Source organism: Micropterus salmoides, unplaced genomic scaffold (genome assembly GCF_014851395.1).
Source record: "Micropterus salmoides isolate LMB-PRFRI ecotype aquatic unplaced genomic scaffold, ASM1485139v1 Ms_hic_scaffold_17, whole genome shotgun sequence".
In the NCBI taxonomy this organism is placed as follows: Eukaryota; Metazoa; Chordata; class Actinopteri; order Centrarchiformes; family Centrarchidae; genus Micropterus; species Micropterus salmoides.
In genome coordinates, this window is record NW_024040817.1 from 6,530,944 (window position 1) to 6,555,704 (window position 24,761).

General features: G+C 41.2%; 5 gene segments (V, D, J or C); 1 reads left to right on the forward strand and 4 right to left on the reverse strand.

The window, feature by feature from the left end:
* Positions 1-606: 606 nt before the first annotated feature.
* On the reverse strand, positions 607-1,366 carry LOC119908007. The segment is given in 2 exon segments: positions 607-1,095; positions 1,312-1,366. Coding segments are annotated over 2 exon segments (360 nt in total).
* A 4,982-nt stretch (positions 1,367-6,348) lies between these two features.
* Positions 6,349-6,861, reverse strand: LOC119907675. The segment is given in 2 exon segments: positions 6,349-6,701; positions 6,809-6,861. Coding segments are annotated over 2 exon segments (375 nt in total).
* Positions 6,862-7,232: 371 nt separating this feature from the next.
* Positions 7,233-8,716, forward strand: LOC119907719. The segment is given in 3 exon segments: positions 7,233-7,262; positions 7,394-7,445; positions 8,204-8,716. Coding segments are annotated over 3 exon segments (423 nt in total).
* A 2,036-nt stretch (positions 8,717-10,752) lies between these two features.
* LOC119906687 lies at positions 10,753-11,895 on the reverse strand. The segment is given in 2 exon segments: positions 10,753-11,639; positions 11,841-11,895. Coding segments are annotated over 2 exon segments (360 nt in total).
* Positions 11,896-23,990: 12,095 nt separating this feature from the next.
* Positions 23,991-24,534, reverse strand: LOC119906680. The segment is given in 2 exon segments: positions 23,991-24,373; positions 24,471-24,534. Coding segments are annotated over 2 exon segments (405 nt in total).
* Between the last annotated feature and the right edge of the window lie 227 nt (positions 24,535-24,761).

The following is a 24,761-nucleotide window of genomic DNA, read 5'->3' on the forward strand; positions in this document are numbered from 1 at the left end:
CTGCAACCGCTCCACATCGTCAACAAAGCCTCTGGCGCTTAACTTCTCATTTGGGTGACAGAATCTGATAGGTCACACATTTTGGTGTCACAACGGGACCGCTGAGCGCCATGGCAGCCCAATTTGCACATTTTCACTTAGGAGTGTAGGCCTACTTACTTTTGTCATCAGCGGTTTAGACATTAAAGGCTGTGTGATGTGTTATTTTGAGGGGACAGCAAATTTACACAAGTTTTTATACAAGCTTTACATTCAAATATAATCAAATATTTACATCGTGATAGGGGTGTAATCACTTTTTTCAAATGCTGTACATACTGCTTCTGCTGAAGAAAGACAAGTAAAAGTTGACCAAAGGAAATAATTCAAATATTACTGATTTACTACTTTAATATTAAAATGAATTTGTTTGCTGGAATACAAAATAATAATTTTTGCGTCATTGACATTTAATGAAAAATTGGTAAGATATATAATAATAAATAATATTTATAATCTGTGTGTCCTTGTGTTTTCATGAATATCACACAAAAAAAAATTGAAATCATACTTCAAAAGAGGTTAGCTTTAATGTTCAGAAGAATGGTTCAAAATCTGTTTTAATAAACACATTAGAAGTATAACTTCTAGAATATTATATATTAAAGAATATTTAGTGTTGCAATCATTAATGTGAATAATTATTGGCTAAATGTGCATTTTTATAAACCTCTGTTTTAGTTTCAGTGCAGCTGTTGAGTCAGATCAGTTCCTCTCCAGCTGAGGGAGGTTTTTGTACGACGTTGTATCACTGTGTGAGTGGATAGCTTTGATATTGCTGACAGTAATAAACTCCTGAATCTTCAGCCTGAACTCCACTGATGGTCAGAGTGAAGTCAGTCCCAGATCCACTTCCACTAAAACGATCTGGAACTCCAGACTGACGGGTTGTAGCTGCATAAATCAGGAGTTTAGGAGCTTCTCCAGGTTTCTGAAGGTACCAGCTGAGCCAGCTACTAACACTTGTACTGGTTTTACATTTGAGAGAGACAGCCTGTCCTGGAACAACAGACTGAGATCCAGGAGACTGAGTCACCGTGATTTGTCCTGATGAACCTGGAAAAGATGAAAAAGAGGAGAAGGGTTATTGAGACAAATCCAGCTTGGAGAAAGATGATCAGCATCCAAACAGAAGAGTCTCATTTCTTTAAGATGGAGAACAGATGGAAGAAGGTAAATGCTGCTTGTTTCAGTGTTTCTCCATCACAGCAGAACATCATTGTGGTGAACCTGGTTGCATCCTGAAGCAAAGTTTTCAGAAGAGAGTCTCACCCTGAACAAGGAGCCCCAGGGTGGCCAGCAGTAGAATCAGTGACATCATCATTGTGCTGCCGGCGTGTCAGTGGCTCTGAAAGGCCTGGACAGCCACTGATCAACACTGGCCTCTTAACGGCTGGGAGCAGAGAGGCAGGACAGATATGCAAACACACAGAGTCAGTGAACTGTAGCTGTCCTCAACATATCATGCTGTTTCCTCCTCACTGCTGGGACAGATGCTGTTTAAACATCCGACTGTAACTGAAAATTAACTTTTTTAAGTAAAAATCTTCTAACCAAACTAACCTAACTAATTAAAGCCTTTTTTTAATAAAAGATCTGGCCAAGAGGGCAGCATGAAAACAGCATTAGCAAAACACAAGACCAAACATTATTAATTTCACTTTAGACATTAAGTCGAATAAATTAGTAAGCGTCTACATAGGCTGCAGAGATATGTTGCCCTCTGTGTCACAGTGTTAAACTGGTTCCGTCTTTATATGTCAGGCAGACATGATGTTGTCTCACTGGTTTAATATTTATTTAATTGTTTGGACATTACAGTTACATTTCAACTACATTTTTACACCCTTACAACTTCATAAAATGAAATTACATTACATACACTTAAAGAGGTGGTATTATGCTTTTTGGCTTTTCCCCTCTCCTTTATTGAGTTATATATCTTTTTTGTGCATGTAACAGGTTTGCAAAGTGAAAAAGCCCAAAGTCCAGCCCAAAGGGAGTTCCCATCTCCCACAGAAATCTCTGCTGTGAAGTCACAGGGATGAAAGCCAAATGCGCCTCATATAAGCGGCTACTCCGACATGCCCTCAAAAAACAGCGGTGGAAAAACAATGAGCTGCAGCACACACCTCTCCTCTCCCTTCCAAACACTAGCTACCCTCCAGGCAGACAGTGGACATAAAGTTGTTCCGTGATGTAGAGACAGAGCTCAGTTAAAACTTTATAGATGAAAGATACTTTTGTTACAGATTAATAACTCACCACTCTGAAACTCTTGCTCCAGTCCATGTTGCCAAGCTGGTCGGCAACATGTATAGCTGAACCGAAGCTGTTTACCGGCTTCTCACTGACCCGCCCTTCTTTGTTTCTGATTGGCTAGTAGTGTTTAACTAGGAACTGTGCATGTGCAACACTCAATAAAGATCATTTAGAGACTAGAACGAAGCCTCCAACACAGGCTGAAAAGAGGAGCTTCAGCAATGTGCAGTATGACAAACAATATGGTGTTTTTTGAAAATTAAACCACGTAAACCTGTTCTGGTACAACCCCTAAATAAAATTTTGAACCAGAAAGTGAGCATAATACCACCTCTTTAATGCTCCAAAACCCAACTTTCTCTTATACAATACATTTCATACAAAAACTGGTTGTTTTCCTGCAATGAGGGTTCTGGGACGTTCCAACTAAAACTGGATCAAACTGATTTTTCATGGCACCAAACGCTCATTAATTCACTTATTTTTGCACTATTTAAACTTTTGCTGATGTTTTCTAGACTTTTTACAGTCATGATGATGCTAACACTGCCTCCACTCCTACATGCACCTGGGTTCTATAAAAGGCACTCAGGAATGTGGGCTCAATTATATAGAGAGTGAGTGGATAATAAATGTATGAGGCATTATACAGCGGCAGTGGCCAAACCTTAAACCTTTAAAACACATTAAAACATAATGTACAGTTTTTTTTAAAGCATACATAGAGGGACTGGCCCAAGAGGTTTATGGTTTAAACAAGAGCTTTGTTATGAACAGCTACACAGTTTTTGTCATGACAATGGGAATGGGAACAAATAGTAAGTTACAAGTTCATAAAATATCTATATTTCTTAAATATTCAGATCAATTTATCTTCAGTTTTGACCTGAAACATTAACATGTCAGTGTCAGAGACGGGCTGAAGCACTGAAGCAAATTAAAGTGGTGACATGTTTGGAGTACTCGGTTAATATCAAAATCAAAGAAACTAAAAGGAAATAAATTAGAACAATGTCAGGTTGAATGCTGTAAGAGAACATTTAAAATAATTCAATTTGGGCCTGATAAAAACTATTGGGTCAGAATCAGGTAAAAGCCAGAAAAAAAAGGTAGATCTTTAAATTAGATTTGAAGATCTCAGTGGTGGTGCGTGACTTAATGTTGGACGGAAGACGATTCCTTAGCCTGGAGGCAGCAACAGAAAAAGCCTGGTCACCTTTAGTTGTAAGTGAGTTGTTTTGAGGATGACCTAAGTGACCTAGGCGCAGAATATGTAATTAGCATATCATTAATAAATACAAGAACTGCTTACTGCTTGTCTGTGTCTTGCGTTTGGTTCCTAACCTGCCTCTGCACGCGGCCAGTCCTGACAATGTATTGTGGAGCTAAACTATGGAGGGCTTTAAATAAATAACAACATTTTGTGTGCATCTGGTATGTAAAACTGTGTGTCATCCGCATAACAGTGATACAAAACATTGTTTTTCTGAAAGATAGTGCCAAGGGGAAGCATGTATAGCCAGAATAAGAGAGGGCCTAAAACTGAGCCTTGAGGGATGCCACATTTAATAGCAGTAAAAATTATTTCTCTCAGGTAGGAGGTAAACCATTTTAACACAGCGCCCTATAGACCAACTTTGTCCGCCAGGCATTTGAATAGAATTCCATGTTCGACTATGTCCTAAGCTAAGATCAAGCAGGACTAAAATGGCACTAGAATCAGAGTTGACAGAGAGAAGGATGTCATTATGTACCTTAACAGGGCAGATTCAGTACTATGAAGTTCTCTAAAACCAGACTGGAATTTGTCAAAGATGTTTGATGTGTTCAAGTACGAGGAGGACCTCTTTTTCTAAAATGCTGGAAATGAATGGTAGCTTGGAGATGAGCCTGTAGTTTTTGTCATTGGAGTCAAGGCTAGGTTTCCTTAAAAGGGGTTGCAGAATTGCATGTTTGAAACTGGAGGGAACGACACCCTTGGTTAAGAAACTGCTAATTATCACCTCAATAAGACGGCAAATAAGGGACACGTCTACATAGACTGCAGAGATATGTTGCCCTCACTGTCACAGTGTTAAACTGGTTCAGTCCTTATCTGTCAGGCAGACATGATGTTGTCTCACTTGGTCACATTCATCATCTACTGTCAGTTAAATTCTAGGTGTCCCGCAAGACTCAATCTCTGCTGACTTTACATGCTGCATTTGCTTAATAGCAAGGGACATGGAATTCATTTGTATATGTATGTAGATAATAAACACCTGTGCATTTTTTATCACAAAATTACCTGTGCCTGGTCAATAAACATGTAAATTTCTATGTTAATACATATTTGGCACAAATTCCAGCAGCTGAACAGAGATGAGACTGAGAAAGTTGAGATTCCTCTATATTCATAAACCAGCATGAAGGAAAATGGAACGTTTTATCAGGTGTGAGTAACAGTGAGTGAGTAGAGGGAAGTGTAAAGTACTTTCCATCTAGAGAAACATACATGTATGAGCTGTAAAATGATTGACTATGAAAGATGGTTTTGAAGTAAAATATTATCTGATTAACTAATTTTATGATGATATTGATACTGAACATTAGAAGTGACTAAATCAATTTTATTTTTCTTTCTTAATTTAAGAGTGAAATCCTAAAACCTAATTTAAAGTACAAGTTGTAGACACTTAGATTGTTTCTTCATCAAGGCAATAATTTACTAGGTATAGTGTATTCAACATTTTTAAAGTTTCTTATGAGTTGCTCCAGCCAAATAAATTAACATATCCTCGTGGCCTATTTTCCTGGCCATTAAATATTGTCATAGCAACCATACCAAGTGCACTGAACAATGACAAGAGAGCTACCATTAATGGGCATGGGTATTTGGCTTTAGGGATATTTGGTCAGGTGCTGTTTCAGATTAAACAGGAAAGGCGTCCAGATGAAGACAGTGAGAAGCTAGGCTAGTCTCCTCACAACCAGCTTAAACACTTCCCAGTTATACCTAAAGGTTAATACCCCTAGGCCTGAGGATCTGACCCTTTTACCAGTGATCTGGAGCAGTACCTCCTGGACAGGGGTAACTTGGGATCTAACAGACTAAAGGCCTGATTGTTGGAGCACCTTATATTCTCAGACACTAAATATAAAGACCAGTGCTGACGATCTTGATATGATGTGAGGTCTTCACAGATCCTGAAGAACTGAGACCTGACCCGGAGCCCAGGTCATACTGGGTTCCTCTTCCATACTAATTTGGTCTTATCAGGTCAGGTAGTGTCATGTTTTACTGCCAAATGTTTCAGGTCTGTGTGTCTAATACCCGAGTGGATCTGCATGAATCGAGACGGTGTAATAAGAGCAGCGTAGCTCCTTTAAGGAAGAGCTCAGTGTGAAGAGAATGAATCTGATTCACATTGAATTGCTTCAAATATCATTATCTTCTGTCAATCTGTTTGTCCAGGAGGTGAAAACAGGGTTTTGAATATTTATTTTTTTGTCATTAGTTTCTCTTTGTTGGTAATTTGTATTTTTAGGCTAAATTATTTTTAGCCTAATAATGTGTCCAAACCAAAATGTAATTCTGCCTTTAGACAGTCGCAGGTTGTTCAGTGACATGTACAGTATGAACTGTGGCCCAGAATCCATTATGTTTCTGAGCGTCAGTGTTTCTGCCACAGAAAACATTTGTTGCATTGCAGATATGGAGCTTCAGTGTCCTGAGATTTCAGTGTGATGTGTGGACGTTGATGTTTGATATATTGTGAATTTGGTTTGTGTCTCTACATCAGTGGAGCTGACTCTGCTGCTGTTGTGGTTTTAATGGTCTGACTGGGCTTCTTCACTGGAACTGTTCTCTTCATCTGAGGTAACTTTCAGCTTGTTGAGGAGGACTGTTTGAACTTCAGGAGGAAAACTGGTGGAGACGCAATGAGCATCAGAAATCATCTGTGTGTGTGTGTGTGTGTGTGTGTGTGTGTGTGTGTCCTCAGTGAACTGTATCAGTCTCTGCAGTAGCTTCCAGCTGCAGCAGTCAGTTCAGTTTCTGTTCAGTCTGACTGAGGGAGGTTTTTGTACGACGCTTTTTCACTGTGTGAACACAGCTTGACTGTTGATATAATGATAACTCTGACAGTAGTAAACTGCTGCATCTTCAGCCTGAACTCCACTGATGGTCAGAGTGAAGTCAGTCTCTGATCCACTGCCTGAAAAACGATCTGGAATCCCTGATTCTCGAGTGCTAGCATCGTAAATGAGGAGTTCAGGAGTTTCTCCATCTTTCTGTTGGTACCAGGCTAAACTATCTGATCCATAAACCTCCTCACTGACCCGACAGCTGATGGAGACGGAGGCTCCCAGAGCAGAGCTCACTGCTCCAGGCTGAGTCACTGTGATCTGGCCTCTGGACTCTGAGGATACAGAGACAAACACATAAAGCAGCGTCATGGTTTTGTGGGCTTCATTTCAGAGGGATGGATGTTCATAGAGGAGAGGAGTTTGATTCTCTGGACTTTACCTGTGAAGCAGCAGCAGAGGAGAGTCCAGATGAGGACGGAGACCAAAGTCATGTTTTTGATGAGGAGGATTTCTGTGGCTTCTGTTGTCATGAAGGACAGCTGTCAGTCATCCAGTGTTCAACTCTCAGGACTATAAAGTCTCCCAGAGCACTGGAGCATGGTGCTGCTGATGCAAAGTGGCTCTCTATGGAAATGCTCTGACTGACTCCAACAGGGACTTGGATTACTCTGATGATGCTGCTTCTCAATGGATCAATACGTTTACCAGAGGATTGATTAGGAATGTGTCAGTGATCATTTTTATGGACATTTGCTTTGATGACTGCAGAAAGATTTTCTTTTACAACATCTTCTGTCTGCTTTCATTTCATTCTAGAGGGATCAATTTGACTTTCACACCAATGGAACAATATATACGTAAAAATGGGATTCATTCTGAACAACTGTGTCACTGTTTGATAAATATAACATGAAATAGTTCATTCTTTTAAAAACAGCAAGTGTTTTTGTTGTGTTTGTTGTGTTCAAAGTCAGAGAGCCGTGTCTCTCTACAGTGAGAGGTTTTTGTACGACGACTCAATCAGTTTGTATCACTGTGGTACACGTTCGGTGGAGGAACCAGACTGGAGTTTGGAAGTAAGTTTCTGCACAAATATTAAATATCGTATCATCAGCGAAGGTTTTAATTTCTGTGTCTGAACATTTGTAGTAGATATAAATTTCCTCTGGACTGATCTAAATCACTTTAAAGACTCAATCTTATTGTTCGTTTCTCCTGTTTAACCATGAAGCTGAACTCAAAGCAGCTTTACTGAACTTCTCTTTAAACGTTCCATTTAATTTGTGAAATGTGAACAGCTTGAACTGCAGCAAAGATTAAAGAACAACACTCGTACTTTAAAAATGATTCAGCCTTTAATTCTGCATTTTAAACTGTTTAGAAGCTGAGTTCAAATTAGTTTGAATAGTGTGAATGAAGATAAAAATGTTTCCAAATCTCTGATCTTCTAAAATGGCTCAAATTGTCTTTTAACCTCAGTTTGAAATAATGTTGACAGTTCTCTGATGCTGTTTTTAAATCTGTCTGAGGATCAGGTTACCTGTGGTCGTCAGGTATTTTGGGCTGATAATGTCCTTTAACAGTGGATCTCAGTAACTTTTGCCCTTTTGAGAGTTTTGACAGTAAATATGTTTTTTGTATTTCCAAATTTAAAACCTGGTTGTTTTATTTCCAGTGCAGTTTGATATCTTTCAGCTCATATGAGGACTCTTTCTGTGCTGATATGCATGAGAGGTTTCTTAAAGGAAGTGAAACAATGTGTGAGTGAGTGACTGGTGGAGCAGAAACCAGCTGTGTGGTCCCCGTCCTCTAAGCTGATTGGTTCTTCTCCTAGGTGATGTCCGTCCCACCCTGACGGTGCTGCCCCCCTCCAGCGAGGAGCTGCAGCAGGGGAAGGCCACGCTCATGTGCCTGGCCAACAAGGGCTTCCCCTCAGACTGGAGTCTGGCCTGGAAGGTGGACGGCAGCAGCAGCAGCAGCAGCAGCAGCAGCAGCTGGGAGGAGAGCAGGAGCCCCGGGGTGCTGCAGAAGGACGGCCACTACAGCTGGAGCAGCACCCTGAGGCTCTCTGCAGACCAGTGGAGGAAGGTGGGCTCTGTGACCTGTGAGGCCACCCAGGGCTCCCAGACTCCGCTCTCAGAGACACTGAGGAGAGACCAGTGTTCCCAGTCCTGACCTGACTCACTGGGACTCTGCTACTGGTTTTCCTCTGCTCCTGCTCTCACTCTGCACTCTGGAACTGTCTCTCTCTTTTATTTGACATCTTTCAACAGCAAGATTTACTAGCTTGTTGCACTGTTTCAATATTATTTCAGTGTTTTCAGATAATAAAGACCTTTTCATCCAATCAGCTGTTTTCATGTTTATTATTATCAACGTGTCTTAATAAATGTTCTCTTGATGGTGTCGGTGAATGTATTACATCCAGAGAAACTGGGCTGACATAATGGTAATATCTCCACAGTAAATTTTAAAAAATGTCACAGTACAGTTGGATTTGTACAAACTAGTGATGTTAGCAGTATAAGGCCAATTATCAATAATACTATACAAATAATAATTTGGTCAGAATTAATATGAATGCCTAATGGCTGTCAAACACTTGCTACTGTAGTCGTTAGAGATTTGTCTGTAATAATAAACCTTTGGAACAAAACCCAATGTAGAAACCCCTCAATCATTTATCATCCTATCATCTGTTAATATAGATGCTTTAATGATACTTATTGTGTTATTTATATAAAACTACATGGCTGTCATAGAATTTACAAACCTGAAATATAAAGCACCATATCATCAGCATAGTGAGAAATAAAATGAGTAATCTGCTATTCTAAGCAGGAACTATTAACATTCTCCTCCTGCTGAAGAACATCAAAGACAAATTAAAGATGACAAAAGGGAAGAATTCAAATTTTAGTGATTTACTTACTCCATAAACCCTTTTTGGTTTCAATCATAAAACACATTTTTTGTTGGAATACAAAATACACAAATTTAGGTGACGCTTTCAAAGTGACTTACAATATGTCAGAGGTCGTACACCTCTGGAGCAATGAGGGGTTAAGTGTCTGAAGTGTCTTGGACCTGAATATGTGAATATTCGACTGTTGGGTACACATTTGATTTTCAATGTCGAGATTTGATTATTGAGGGGTTTTTTTCACGCTCCTGAACTCCGCCGACAGCAGTGAACATAATCCAACGCTCCAGTTCACATCAAAGGGAAAACAAAACAAAGCCCTGAGTTGTGTGAGAACACTTTAAACTGAGTGAGGACAGCAGTACTGTGGAAGTTATGGCGTTTATTAATTTTACAATATCTTAATTACAGATCAAAACAGACAAATTTCCTACATTTTAAAATTAATAAGTAGGCCTAAACTCCAGGCTACCACAAACAAAAACATAATGAACACTTTTAAAATGATATTAGGCGATTGTAGAAGAAGAGCATTTAGTCGCTATAATAAAAGTTAAAAGTGAATTTTGCATTATAACGTGTTAGATTTAGTTCTGCTACCGAAAATAAGCTCATCCCGTCTGCTCTCTGCCTGGACCCCAGTCCGGCTAAACTATTCCCGGATTCTGCTCTGGACCTGCTCGGATCAGACTCTCTCACTCTGGACTCTCAGTTACGGTTCCCCCCCGCTCTGTACAGCAGCGATCAACCCGGTTCGGCATCCCTTTACCCTGCAATAAATATTCCTCTTTTATTTAAATCCTCTCTCTCTTAGTCCTGCACTTGGGTCTGCTAGCCTTGCCATAACAAAGTTAAAAATCAAATATTTGGTAGCAGTCCATTAGTTAGCCTATATCTCTTTTTCTCTCTCTCTCTCACGCGCACACACAGACAGAAGCACCCATGCCGGCTGTTATCTCTCCCCCATCTGATCCTCCCTCACTCAGCAGAACTTCTTGGGCATTTATCCTTCTTCTGCTGTTCTGCTTCTATCTTTGAAATACATAGCTGTAGCTCATGAAATGACAGCCTGCTTATCAACACACGTTTAAACAATTGGCATAACGGTGTAAAACCAAAATGTGTGACCTATCAGATTCTGTGACTACATCCAAACGATGATGTTCTCCTAACCATAACCAAGTACTTTTGTTGCCTAAACACAACCAAACTGCAACCGCTTCACATCGTCAACAAAGCCTCTGGCGCTTAACTTCTCATTTGGGTCACAGAATCTGATAGGTCACACATTTTGGTGTCACAATGGGACTGCTGAGCGCCATGGCGGCCCAATTTGCACATTTTCACTTAGGAGTGTAGGCCTACTTACTTTTGTCACCAGCGGTTTAGACATTAATGGCTGTGTGATGTGTTATTTTGAGGGGACAGCAAATTTACACTGTTATACAAGCTGTTTGATATAATCAAATATTGACAACATGTGAGGGGTGTACTCACTTTTGTCAGATGCTGTACATACTGCTTCTGCTGAAGAAAGACATGTAAAAGTTGACCAAAGGAAACAATTCAAATATTAATGATTTACTACTTTCATACTAAAATGAATTTATTTGCTGGGATAAAAAACATAATTTAAGTTATAAATACATGTTGTTATAAACATGACTAGTCATTTAACTGCAATTAATGAAATTAATTTATAGTATATCTGAGATTCAATGAAAAAATGGTAAGATATAAAATAATAAATAATATTTACAATCTGTGTCCTTGTGTTTTCATGAATATCACACACATCATAATTCAACAGAGGTTAGCTTTAATGTTCAGAAGAATGGTTCAAAATCTGTTTTAATAAACATATTAGAAGTATAACTTCTAGAATATTATATATTAAAGAATATTTAGTGTTGCAATCATTAATGTGAATAATTATTGGCTAAATGTGCATTTTTATAAACCTCTGTTTTAGTTTCAGTGCAGCTGTTGAGTCAGATCAGTTCCTCTCCAGCTGAGGGAGGTTTTTGTACGACGTTGTATCACTGTGTGAACGGGAAGCTGTTACTCTGCTGACAGTAGTAAACTCCTGAATCTTCAGCCTGAACTCCACTGATGGTCAGAGTGAAGTCAGTCCCAGATCCACTTCCACTAAAACGATCTGGAACTCCAGACTGACGGGTTGTAGCATAATAAATCAGGAGTTTAGGAGCTTCTCCAGGTTTCTGAAGGTACCAGTTGAGGTAGCTACTAACACTTGTACTGGTTTTACATTTGAGAGAGACAGCCTGTCCTGGAACAGCAGACTGAGATCCAGGAGACTGAGTCAGGATGGTTTCTCCTGATGAACCTGGAAAAGATGAAAAAGAGGAGAAGGGTTATTGAGACAAATCCAGCTTGGAGAAAGATGATCAGCATCCAAACAGAAGAGTCTCATTTCTTTAAGATGGAGAACAGATGGAAGAAGGTAAATGCTGCTTGTTTCAGTGTTTCTCCATCACAGCAGAACCTGGTTGCATCCTGAAGCAAAGTTTTCAGAAGAGAGTCTCACCCTGAACAAGGAGCCCCAGGGTGGCCAGCAGTAGAATCAGTGACATCATCATTGTGCTGCCGGCGTGTCAGTGGCTCTGAAAGGCCTGGACAGCCACTGATCAACACTGGCCTCTTAACGGCTGGGAGCAGAGAGGCAGGACAGATATGCAAACACACAGAGTCAGTGAACTGTAGCTGTCCTCAACATATCATGCTGTTTCCTCCTCACTGCTGGGACAGCTGCCTGTTTAAAACATCCTCATGCAGATTAACACAAACTAACAATAGAAGTTATAACTAACTAACTTTTCTATCAGCTGACCTGTTCTAACTGGTTCTCCTGTTCACAGTTAACCACCAACATCTGATGGTTTTGGTGATCAAAATTTACACTGCAGTAAAACATCACACTTTTATCTTTAGTACTGAAACCTGCCTGTTGCCATGGTTCAACAATGATGCAAGGTCTGTTGCCATGGTTACTGAGCTCAGAGAGGGAAGTGAAACCAGTTTTAAGACCAGTTTCATCCAGTTCGAAGAAGACCAACAGAACCAGCAGCCTCCTCTGCTGCAACCAGCAGGATGATGTCCATCTTCACGTTGCTGTCCGAAATGTGTCTCAATCTCTGCAGACATCAGAGGACAAATATCTTTATATTCTTATTTACTGTATCTGAATCACAATCAGTAAATTTGCCAGGACATTCCTTCACCGCTGTCACTGTAAAAAATGTGTCAGGTGAAATTTATTTTCTGTAGACTATGAAGCTCTGCATTTAACAGGTTTAAATGTGTTAATCAGAAGTGCACTTCACAAGCCCAATAGAAACTTTCGTCTTTTTAACAGAGACACCGTTCTAACAGAGGGAACCTTTCAGGTTACTGACATTAGGGGAAAATCACAAGAAAAACACGGGGAGGCGGACTCTGTTTCTATATAAACGAAGGTTGGAAAGTTTTATTCACTGCGGGAGTTTTCCTCGTTTGTTCTGGTCGCTGTTTACATTCCACCTCAGGCCTGTGTTAGTGAGACGTTACTACACCTGGCCGACCAGATAACCAACGTGGAGAAAAAACATCCAGACTCCCTGCTCATTGTTCTTAGGGAGCAAACCTCAGTCATGAACTTCCAGAATACAGACAGCATATTAAGTGTCCCACCAGGGACACTAACACACTGGACCACTGCTACACAACATTAAAGGACCTTAGGACTTGGGACTCTCTGATCACTGTCTGGTTCATCTTCTCCCGACACACAGGCAAAAACTGAAATCTGCTAAACCTTTTGTAAAAACTGTGAAAAGATGGACGAGTCAAAGCTGGAGTTACATGCCTGCTTTGACTGCACTGACCGGAGTGTTTTTGAGGCTGCAGCCACTGACCTGGACGAACTAAATGACACTGTGACATCTTACATCAGTTTTTGTGAGGACGTGTGTGTGCCGACTAAAACCTTCCGCACATACAACAACCAAAAACCCTGGTTCACAGCAAAACTCAGGCAGCTTCGTCAGGCCAAGGAGGAGGCCTACAGAAGTGGGAACAGAGTCCTGTACAACCAGGCCAGGAACACTCTGACTAAGGAAATCAAAGCTGCAAAGAGGAGCTACGCCGAAAAGCTAAATAACAGCTTTGCTGCCAACGATCCTACCGACACTCACCAACTACGGGAGACCATCCCCCAACTCTGCTGGTACTCAACAACTGGCAGACGAGCTGAGTGGCTTTTATTGTAGGTTTAAGAAGCCCACAGTCACACCTTTCCGCCACTCCAACATCGGAGGAGACCCATCTGTCAAACTCCTGAAGTTTGCTAACGACACAACGGTCATCGGCCTCATCCAGGACGGTGATGAGTCGGCCTACAGACGGGAGGTTGATCAGCTGGCTCTCTGGTGCGGTCAGAACAACCTGGAGCTTAACACGCTCAAAACTGTGGAGATAATCGTGGACTTCAGGAGGAGCCCCCCCGACTCTGCCCCCCATCACCATACTCAACAGCCCTGTGTCTGCTGTGGAATCCTTCAGGTTTCTGGGATCCACTATTTCCCAGGACCTGAAGTGGGAGCCCAACACTGACACCATCATCAAGAAGGCCTAGCAGAGGATGTACTTCCTGCACCAGCTCAGGAAGCTCAACCTGCCTAAGGAGCTGCTGATCCAGTTCTACACAGCCATCATCCAGTCTGTCCTCTGCACCTTCATCACTGTCTGGTTTGGATCTGCCACCAAAAAGGACAGGAGGAGACTACAACGGACAGTCAAGACTGCAAAAAACTTAGACTTAGACTTATACATTTCCAGAATCAGGAAACATCACCGCAGATCCATCTCACCCCGGATACAACCTGTTCCAGCTTCTCCCCTCTGGGAGGCGCTACAGAGCACTGTACGCCAAAACCAACAGACTCAGGAACAGTTTCTTCCCACAAGCCATCACTCTGATGAACAGGTGATTTCTGACTCACGGTGTCAGGAACAATTCTTGTGCAATAATCCAGTAACTCTGTCTCTAATCAGCACCTGTTTACTGGCTAACATTTATTATTTACTTATTCACCATTCTCTATTTCAGAGCTGTTCATACTGTTATATCGTAGATAGTGTATACCAAATCCACCTACCTCAAGTCATAACTCCTGCACAAAATACTTATTCCAGCATCCTTTGCACTATTCTTCACTGCACTGTGTACATGTATATCACATCCACCTCCGACATGTACATCCACCTGCATCCTTTGCACTCTGATCACTGCACTATTTGTCAATATGTCTATATTGTTGTTTGTTCATAGTGTGTATATTTGTGTTGTCTACACTGAAGTCTTTCTGATTTTATTTTATTTAGGGCCCGAGCACAAACCGTGCGAGACACATGTACATGCTGACATTCACCCATGGTCATAGTGCCACCTGCTGGCAACAGGAAATAACATTTAACGAAGCAGCCCCGTGGCACGTTTCAGCTACATGTATGAAATTTCTGTGGCCCATGTATCATGTCCAGACGTACCAAAAAGCCTCTTGGAGTGATGCCCTAAACCCAACAGGAAGTCGGCCATTTTGAATTTTACAGTCATTTTTGGATGATTTACACACTCCGTACTTTAACGAACTCCTCCTAGGGATTTAGTCCGATCTTCAAAGTTTTGCTGCGCCTTCTAAAGTCATTGACGATGAAAAGTTGTGCTATCTGTGAGTTTGTCAGTGGCGTGGCGTCAAAGATCAACTCTTCGCCATGACACAGGAAGTTGTTGTAACTTCAGTGTATATGCTCACATCTGAACCAAACTTTACGTGCTTGATAACTCTCCCACCCCGCTATGGAGGACCGATCCTGACACAGTCAGAAATAAATACATAAATAAATAAATGCTCAATAAATAAACAAGCATCCAATTAAATACACAAAAAAATAAAGTAAATAAATAAATGTAGGTAGTAATTAAATTATACAAGGAGACATAAATGTATATATTTTAATTAGTGCCTTTACTTATGCCTTTACTTATTCTTTACTTATGGGGCGGCTGTGGCTCAGGAGGTAGAGCAGGTTGGCCGTTAATCGGAAGGTCGGCGGTTCAATCCCTGGCTCCCCCTGGTTGTGTGTCAAAGTGTCCTTGGGCAAGATACTGAACCCCGATTTGCCCCTGGCGGCTATTCCGCCAGTGTATGAGTGAGTGTGAATGTTAGTTTCCGTTTGAGCACTTAGGCTCAGTGTATAAATGTGTGTGACTGGTGAATGCAGATGTAGTGTGAAAGGCGCTATACAAGTACAGAGCATTTACTTATTCACCTTTGTTATAATTACCTTATTTATTTATAATCTTCAACTTTATTTATTATTATTATTTATTACAAATTTTTAAAATGTATTTATTGTGTGTTGTTTTAATATTTTTGTCTGTTTTATTCTTCCTTTGTATTTTTTTACCTTATTTATTTTCACCCATGTTATTTATTTCTGCCTGTCCTTTTTAAATTTCTGTATGCATTTCTGCCTCATTATGCAAATGAGGAGGGGCTGTGTCTCAAGGGGTCATCTTCTCTGCTATTGGTGGACCAGTCAGACAGGAGAGCTCCTACTCTGCCTGCAGACATCAAGGAGCTGCTCTTCACACAGTCAGATGGCTTCCTTCAGTGCGCTGAGGTGTTTAACAACTCTGAAGACAATACTACCAGCAATGTCTTCCTTCTCTTTTCACGTAGACGCTCCGACAGACAGTGCTTTCAGTTTGCTGCATGCATGGACACAGAACTGCGGTATAGGGAGAAGCACACGGTCAGCTGGCTGCAGCTAAATCTGGAGTGCACTCGTTTTCAATTCTGTATGGTAAATTCAGTTTTAACGGAGCAGAGCGAGCTGACAGGCAGAGTTAGAGACTTTTTCTGTCCGTTTCTCTCTTTACAAAGACGCATGTTGCAGTCAGAGTCTTCTCTGAAGAGGGCAATGAAGTCTCAGTAGTACACGATGCGAGACAACGGATATACAGTATGAAAATAAGATTGATTGGATTATACTCACAGGAAGTATAAAACCTGTTACATGCGTCTATTAAAAGTAAAGTAACACAAAAATGTCAGGGAAATTACTTGAATGAAGGTGGATCAAACAAGCTAATCTTAAATGTCAAAGTAGAGAGGAGCCTAGTAGGCCTATTTATTTTCATTCATTACACAATATGAATAAGCTATGCAGACAGTTGTAAAGAAAGAACATCTTTTTCTTCTGTTCTCTACTTGTTATAGTTACACAGTATTAGGGGTGTGGGCTGTATTAAAAGTATCCACTGTTCTCCCATGCTCTAACACACAGTAATGATGAAATGTGTGCTGTTCTCACATTCTTCCTCTGTATGTACACATAAACAACAAGGCAGGGAAATATAAAAGGAATTTATTTTATTGTTTGGGTACATTATTGTTCAGTGTACATGCTCACATCTGAAACAAACTTTACCTGCTTGATAACTCTCATAGCGGCAAGTGCTATGTAGCTCCACATAGGGGACACAGGAAGTGACATATAACACCTTCATGCGGCGTCAGAACCGCGTAGCAAATTCACAGCCGCACCGGCAGAGCTCCAGAATATGCAACTCGGCCGGCTCACACGCGGAACTACAAGTGCGAGGGCCCGCCCAATGCTGCTTGCAGCTTTAATTATTAATTATTATTACACTAGGGCCAATATCTTTTCTGCTAATTATCATTCCACCTTTGTTAATAAGCTACTGTATAATACCGTAGATATCCACATTTATTATCATTTATCATTAGGCTATATTCTTAGATTTGTATACTTTATTATATTCTCTACTCACTAAATTCTACCTAGTATTTCTGTTCCTTTTATGCCTTGCGAGTATCTGCAACAAAGACTTCACCGTGGTAGATCAATAAAGTATTCCGATTCTGAACACGGACAAGTTGTCTCTATGGGTTAGTGGTTAATTCACATGCGTTTGGTGTGAGAGACCTGGGTTTGATTCCCACCGTGATACATGTGTACCTGAGCAAGACACTTAACCTCTAGTTGCTCCCAAGGTGCGTCCTCTGACATGCTTTTGAGAAAAGCGTCGGCTAAATGAGTGATTACTTACGAAACAACACACAGATGTGTTTTAGCCTATTTAAACACACTTTTATTGCAATCCCCATCTGCTGTCTCTGACAATCTGAAAGCGTTAGTTTCTTTGTTGTATGGTGATTTCTCCGAAATCCTGTTGGTCATGTATTGATAAGACGTTTAGAATAGTAAACGCGGGTCAGTCATTGTTTCAATGAAAAGTGACCAGTAGGTGTCACCGTGGAGACGGGTGTCGAAGTTTTTCGAAGCCTCGACACAATTCCGGCACAATTGCTTCAAACGTTTCAATGTTTCACAAAGCCTCGCTTTGCCCATCACTAATTTAAATCCCCTGTTTCCAATACATTTTGGCTCAATGTCAATGTTCCTTTGAGTTGACATTGGGTCTTCTGGGATCATTGAGATCACCTGTTGCACAGGGTGTGGGAACTGACTCCTTAACAATGATTGAGAGCAGCTTGGTGATTCTCTTCTTGGCAAATCAGGGTGTGATGACGCCCATTCTTGAAGGCATAAGAGAGGTGGGCAACAGCACAGCCAGGGCTAGTGACAAAGCCTCGTGAAGATTTATAGGCTTTTTTTCTGATTGTAAGTGCTGCAAGAACTGTAGCCTACATGTTGCTACCTGCCACTATGTCTAAATAAGGTTTCAAAAAGTTTCCTTAAATCATCATTATCTGCTATAACAGCAAACCAGGCAGTCTAAGCTACAATAAAATGTGGTGTCTGAACAATAATGCTGCGATGATGTGTTGAGAAGAAATCCGCTTGACACGCGTCAAATGCACATATGTTATACACCACAAAAGAAAGCACACTGTAAAATACTTCACCTCTGGACCTCTGCAGTGGCACTGGCTGTTGCATTTGACACATGCTGCTGTGCATTCAGATGGCTGCCAAGCCTCCCCACCGCATTTTGAAATTGCTGATTTTGTCCAACCCACTTTTTGAAAGAATTTGTTAAAAATGTTCTGAAAAATAGGTTGTACCAAAAAATGTTACCTAACAAATGAAAATGTTTTGAGAAAGGTTTATTTGCATTAAGAAAACATGCAATGAAATTTAAATATAGAAGAAACAAATGTGCACTGTTCAAACAAAGTAACTTAAGTTATAAAAAATGACTTATACAGTATTCTGTATTCTATTTTATATTCATGAATTGTCCCTTCAGCTGAATTTTTGCTTCCCTTTAAATAAATAAAGACATTTCCACCATAAATTGAAGGAGAAAATGTCTCCAGAATGCAGGAAATTAAGTGTTTAATGCTTAAATTTTTTGGGGGGAAGACCCCCAGACCCCCACTCATATATTTCAGATTTCTTCAAAATGGTGTTAAAAATCTTCTCGTCTTGTTGTTGTGCATCATCATGTCTCATGACCCAAAATGTATCATCACGCCCCAAATTTGAGCACTTGTGTCCCCCCACTTTTCAACACAAAGTGAAATGCACAGAACTGTTCATTGGGGAGACTAAACAACCACTACACAAACGCATGGCTCAACACTGAAGGGCCAACTCCTCAGGTCAAGACTCTGCAGTCTACTTACATCTGAAGGACAGAGGACACTCGTTTGAGGACCACCAGGTGCACATTTTAGACAGAGAGGATGGATGGTTTGAAAGAGGTGTCAAGGAAGCCATTTACACCAGGGTTGAGAAGCTGTCGCTGAACAGAGGAGGGGGTCTACGCCACCACTTATCCCCCACTTACAATGCTGTCCTTTCATCACTTCCCAGGAAACTCAACAAGCGTAACCTATTGGCCTCAGGTGAAGATGCCAACGATGTTGTTACCACAGCCAGGAGCACTAACGTACCAGCGGTATCGATGATCCTAGCTAACGACCCCACAGAGGTTAAATAGCTTGATCAAGAAGTCTCTTGGATGAGAGACAAAACATTTTCCAGTATCTTCAACCAAGTCCAGTTGCCTTGACTTTAACCTTCTTTGGATAACTATGACCTGGATGACTGAGAACCTTCACAGACATGTTATAGTAGCTAGTTGAAAATGCTCCTTTACTGCTAAAGTTGGTGTCCTGCACAATAGGTTTCAGTTGGATTTAAAGGGGCTATACGTAGTTTTAAAAAAATTAACAAATCACTTTTTCATTGCCTGTGGGTGAAGAGGTTGTAACCTCACACACAAAAACGATCCACTTACTGGGATTTATTGTGACTTCTGAAGGCCAGTATGCCAGTTCCTATATGGAGGAAATCTGGAGGAAGACTCAGGGTTGGATTTTACGGAAATCCCTTGGTTTTGATGCACTCTTGCCTTGTCTACTGACCCTGCGCTACGACACTGCAGCTACTGACATGAAGTTCAGCAAGTACCGGCCTCCTGGCAACCACCAAACCCAGACTCGTGCATCAGATTGCCAGACAGAGAAGTGTGATTCGTCCCCCCAGAGAACACGTCTACACCGCTCTAGTGTCCAATGGCGTCGTGCTTTACACCGCTGCATCCGACACTTTGCATTGCACTGGAGATGTAAGGCTTGGATGCAGCTGCTCGTCCAGGGAAAATCATTCCATGAAGCTTTCTACGCACTGTACTTGAGCTAATCCGAAGGCCACACGACGTTTGTAGGTCTATAGCTATTGACTCTGCAGAAAGTTGGCGACTTCTGCGCACTGTGCGCCTCAGCACGCAGTGACCCCGCTCTGTGATTTTATGTGGCCTACCACTTCATTGCTGAGTTTCTGTTGCTCCTAATCGCTTCAACTTTGTTATAATACCACTAACAATTGACTGTGGAATATTTGGCATTGAAGAAATTTCACAAATGGACTTATTGCACAGGTGGCAACCTATCACGGTACCACGTTTGAATTCACTGAGCCCCTGAGAGCGACTCATTCTTTCACACGTTTGTGGAAGCAGTCTAGGTGCTTGATTTTATGCACCAGTGGCCATGGAAGTGATTGGATCACCTGAATTCAGTGATTCGGAGGGGGGTCCCAAAACTTGTCAATATATTGTATGTAAATTCAGACAGAAACCATGCAAGAAGAGAAGATAAGAGCACATATGTGTTTTAGAGAAATGAAATGTCCTTTCCTCTGAATCTTCAGGTAGTTCAATATACCCAGGATATCGTTTCATTATCTGGCTTCACTAAACCAAACAATCAGATCACATAAAAAAGGGCAGTGTTTGCAGCTGATGACCGATCGCAAACTTAGAAAAGCCCACTGGCAGCAGAGAGGCAAATTTTACCAACGAAGAGCAAAGTATAATATTAGACAAATACAAAGAAGTCAAACACATCCTCCAGGCTAAAAGCAACACAGCTGCAGTGTCCAGATGTTTGGCAAAAGTAACCATGGTGATGTACTGCGGTAAGAATTGAAGCAGCATTTTAGGAGTGAAAACCCAGGGTTACTCCTGAAGTTCCCTCGCTAAGCTCAAACCCTGCTTCGTAGTACAGGCCTCTACAGCGACCTCTGTTTCTGATGCCGGCGGCAGCTGATCATTTTGTCAGGCCTATTTGATGACCTGAGATGAGAACATGTTGTTATAGCTACTGTAGCGGCCTACTGCGTCCTGCTCAGAGGCACAGGATCATTTCTATTGGCAGAATGTCTTTATATGACGTATTTGTAATGTGTGTATTTATTGATATTCTGATTGTAAATTCATTATTGATTAACCCACATTTGAACATGTGGTGATTTACTAGGCCAGATGTATCAGGGGAAACTGAAATGATGTAACTCGTATCAAAGCCGATGTTTAGGATCATTTTTATATCTAATCTGTCTTAATCCATGAAGGGAAACTCTTAGGACCAATGGGCAGACAGCCAGGGAGCAGTTTAGGGTTCAGGGCCTTACTCAGGGGCACCTTTGACTATGTGGACTTGAACCTGCAACCCTCCAGTTCCCAAGCCAAGTTCCCATGGAGTGAATTAATACTGCCCCTATCCTATATCAGCCTCACATGTGACTGAAAGGAAGTGATAAAATATGTAAAACGTGTTTCTTGCTGACAGGAAGCCTCTCTGACTTTAATTGTTGTTGATAATAAGCGGGTGTGTCGACCAGTAAAAGACTTCCCTGAAGGCTGCTCTTGTGTATCCTCGCTCGTGGCTCCTCGGCTTCAAGGCTCTGGAACAGCCTGTCCAAGGAAATCAGGTCGGCTGATTCAATGAACTCCTCCCTTACAGAAAGCTGTTGTGATGGGCTTGTGAAGTGTGAGGTGACATCTGAGGCATTTGGTCCACAAACAGGTTGTTCAGTGACATGTACTGTATGAACTGTGGCCCAGAATCCATTATGATTCTGAGCGTCAGTGTTTCTGCCACAGAAAACATTTGTTGCATTGCAGATATGGAGCTTCAGTGTGCTGAGATTTCAGTGTGATGTGTGGACGTTGATGTTTGATATATTGTGAATTTGGTTTGTGTCTCTACATCAGTGGAGCTGACTCTGCTGCTGTTTAAAACATCCTCATTGAGATTAACACACTTAAGACGCTGTACAGTAATTCAAAATGAATAATAACAAATGTTTCCCTCTGAAATTTAGTTTACCACATCGGTCTTATTGTGATTGTTGTTTTATAAGTGTGATCTTGACAGAAATACAGAAAACATAAGTAAAGACAACTGTCACATACTACACTAAAATAATAGAAAATCAATTTCTATTTTCAAATCTGAGCTTCTGTTAGTTTCACTCTGGTTGTTTAAAAAAAGCTTTTTATTTTTTCTGAAGGTTTCAAATTGACCTCAAACTGTCTTTGGGTTGAATTCATTCAGCAGAGGGAGGAGGATTCAGACTTAGACAGTCAGGGCACACAGGGACAGTTCAGTCATTTATAGATCAAAGTGAAGATGAAAAAGCTTCCTAGCAAGTCAGAACAGATGTAAGTGAGAATCCCCAGGTGATCAGGAATGTTGCAGTCCCTTCTTATGTATTTGTTGCCATTTAATTTCCCTTTTCCCATAAATTTTGGCTGAATGTCAGCGTTCCTCTGGGTTGATTAAAGGATCATTCAGATCACCTGTTGCACAGGGTGTGGGGACTCAACAATGACTGAGAGCAGCTTGGTGATTCTCCTTTTAGTAAATGAGGGTGTGATGACGTCCATTCTTGAAAGCAAAAGAGAGGTGGGCAACTGCACACTCAGGGCTAGTGAAGTGCTGCAAGAACTGAAACCTACGTGTTGCTACCTGCCACTATGTCTAAATGATGTTTTAAAAAGGTTTCCTTAAATCATAAATATACAAACTGTGAGCAGTCTAAAAAAATACCAATGAAAAATATGGATTATTGGGGTATTTAACTAACTGTTGACGTTCAAAGTAGGCTAATTAGCTTCAGTATGGACGGCCTCACTAATGTCACATTTTGCCTCATTAAATGGGCTTGTCTGTATCAGGAATATGCTCTTCTATAAATGTATCTTAAGAAGACTGACTGCAAACTGTCCCCTTTAGTTTTCAGTCGAGACTCTGGAACGGACAAAAGACCTCTGCCCGAGGATCTCAAGATATGTGCAGGTGGGTATGGGACTAAAAGGTCAGGGATATAACAGTGAGAGAGGCCACGAAGAGCTTTAAAGGTAATCAAAAAAAATTTAAAGTCTATTCTAGTTCTGATATAAATTACACAAGACAGTAATGAGTCTCCACAAAATGTCCTATTTAGGGCAATAGAACTGAAACAGAGACTCTTAGCTTCATCCAGGGAGCCTGGTACAGATGACCAATACGGCCCTGAACTGATCCAGTGGAAATGTCTAAGCTGTGGGGACAGGACTGATGTGTGATAATGTGAAATACCAGCTTAAGAATGATCTGGATGATCCAGCGCTCACAGATGATGTCCTACTAGCTAAGACAAATGAAACAGCCAGCAGTGGGAGAGGCAGCAAAATGTGTCCCATTTGGTTCATTCCAGCAGTAAAACATTGTAGAATTGTTCAGGCAGACAGCTTTTGGATGCTTCTTCCTAAGATCGCTCAAATCGTGCTTCAAAAAGCTTTAACGCTAAAAGACGAGTTATTTTTTCCTTTAGTTTTATAATATTAGACAAACTGTCAGAGGTTTGTGGATCAGTGTCTGAAGCGTCTGTCTGTATAAAGTGTAGGGGTAGAAGATAGTAAAGGGATCTGTTTTTTGGACTTATGGTCGGCCACATTAATCAGTATATGTTCATATAGTTTATGTTTTCAATTCTGTGAATTTGTAATGTACTTCTACCTTCATGTTGTGTCAACCGAGTCAGATGGAGGTCAGAGGGATGTTTGCAGGAGAACAGGGGAACCAGGCTAAGCATGTGTTTGGAAATGAATATTTGGTGAGTGGACAGTGTTTGATACAAGTGAATTTAAAATGCAGTTAATTAATATACTGAAGGAAATTTAAGAGCCATCAGACAAGTTTGATCCTCTGCTTGCTGTTTTCAGTCAGCTGTGGTTTGTGGGTCCACAAGTCGTGTGTGTGTGTGTGTGTGTGTGTGTGTGTGTGTGTGTGTGTGTGTCCTCAGTGAACTGTATCAGTCTCTGCAGTAGCTTCCAGCTGCAGCAGTCAGTTCAGTTTCTGTTCAGTCTGACTGAGGGAGGTTTTTGTACGACGCTTTTTCACTGTGTGAACTCGTTGGTCACAGAGAACCAACGTGTGATCCTATGATAACTCTGACAGTAGTAAACTGCTGCATCTTCAGCCTGAACTCCACTGATGGTCAGAGTGAAGTCAACTCCATTCCCTGCTCCACTTCCACTGAATCTGGAGGAAATTCCAGAATATCTGTCTGATGTTCTGTAGATCAGAAGTTTAGGAGCTTCTCCAGCTTTCTGATGGTACCAGGACAGGTAGTATTGTGAACCAGTGTGGTGAGCAGCTGCTGGACTGGCCTTACAGTCAATAGAGACAGTCTGACCCAGCTGCACTGATTTGGCTGCTGGCTGAGTCAAGACAACATTTTGTCCAACAGACCCTGAGGAGAGAGAAGAAACACTGGACATGAGATGGTGAGGTGAAACTCAGCTACACTCCAAATGATTTTCACATCACAGAAAAATGATTTTCCTCACCCTGAGTGAAGCAGAGGAGAGTCCAGATGAGGACGGAGACCAAAGTCATGTTTTTGATGAGGAGGATTTCTGTGGCTTCTGTTGTCATGAAGGACAGCTGTCAGTCATCCAGTGTTCAACTCTCAGGACTATAAAGTCTCCCAGAGCACTGGAGCATGGTGCTGCTGATGCAAAGTGGCTCTCTATGGAAATGCTCTGACTGACTCCAACAGGGACTTGGATTACTCTGATGATGCTGCTTCTCAATGGATCAATACGTTTACCAGAGGATTGATTAGGAATGTGTCAGTG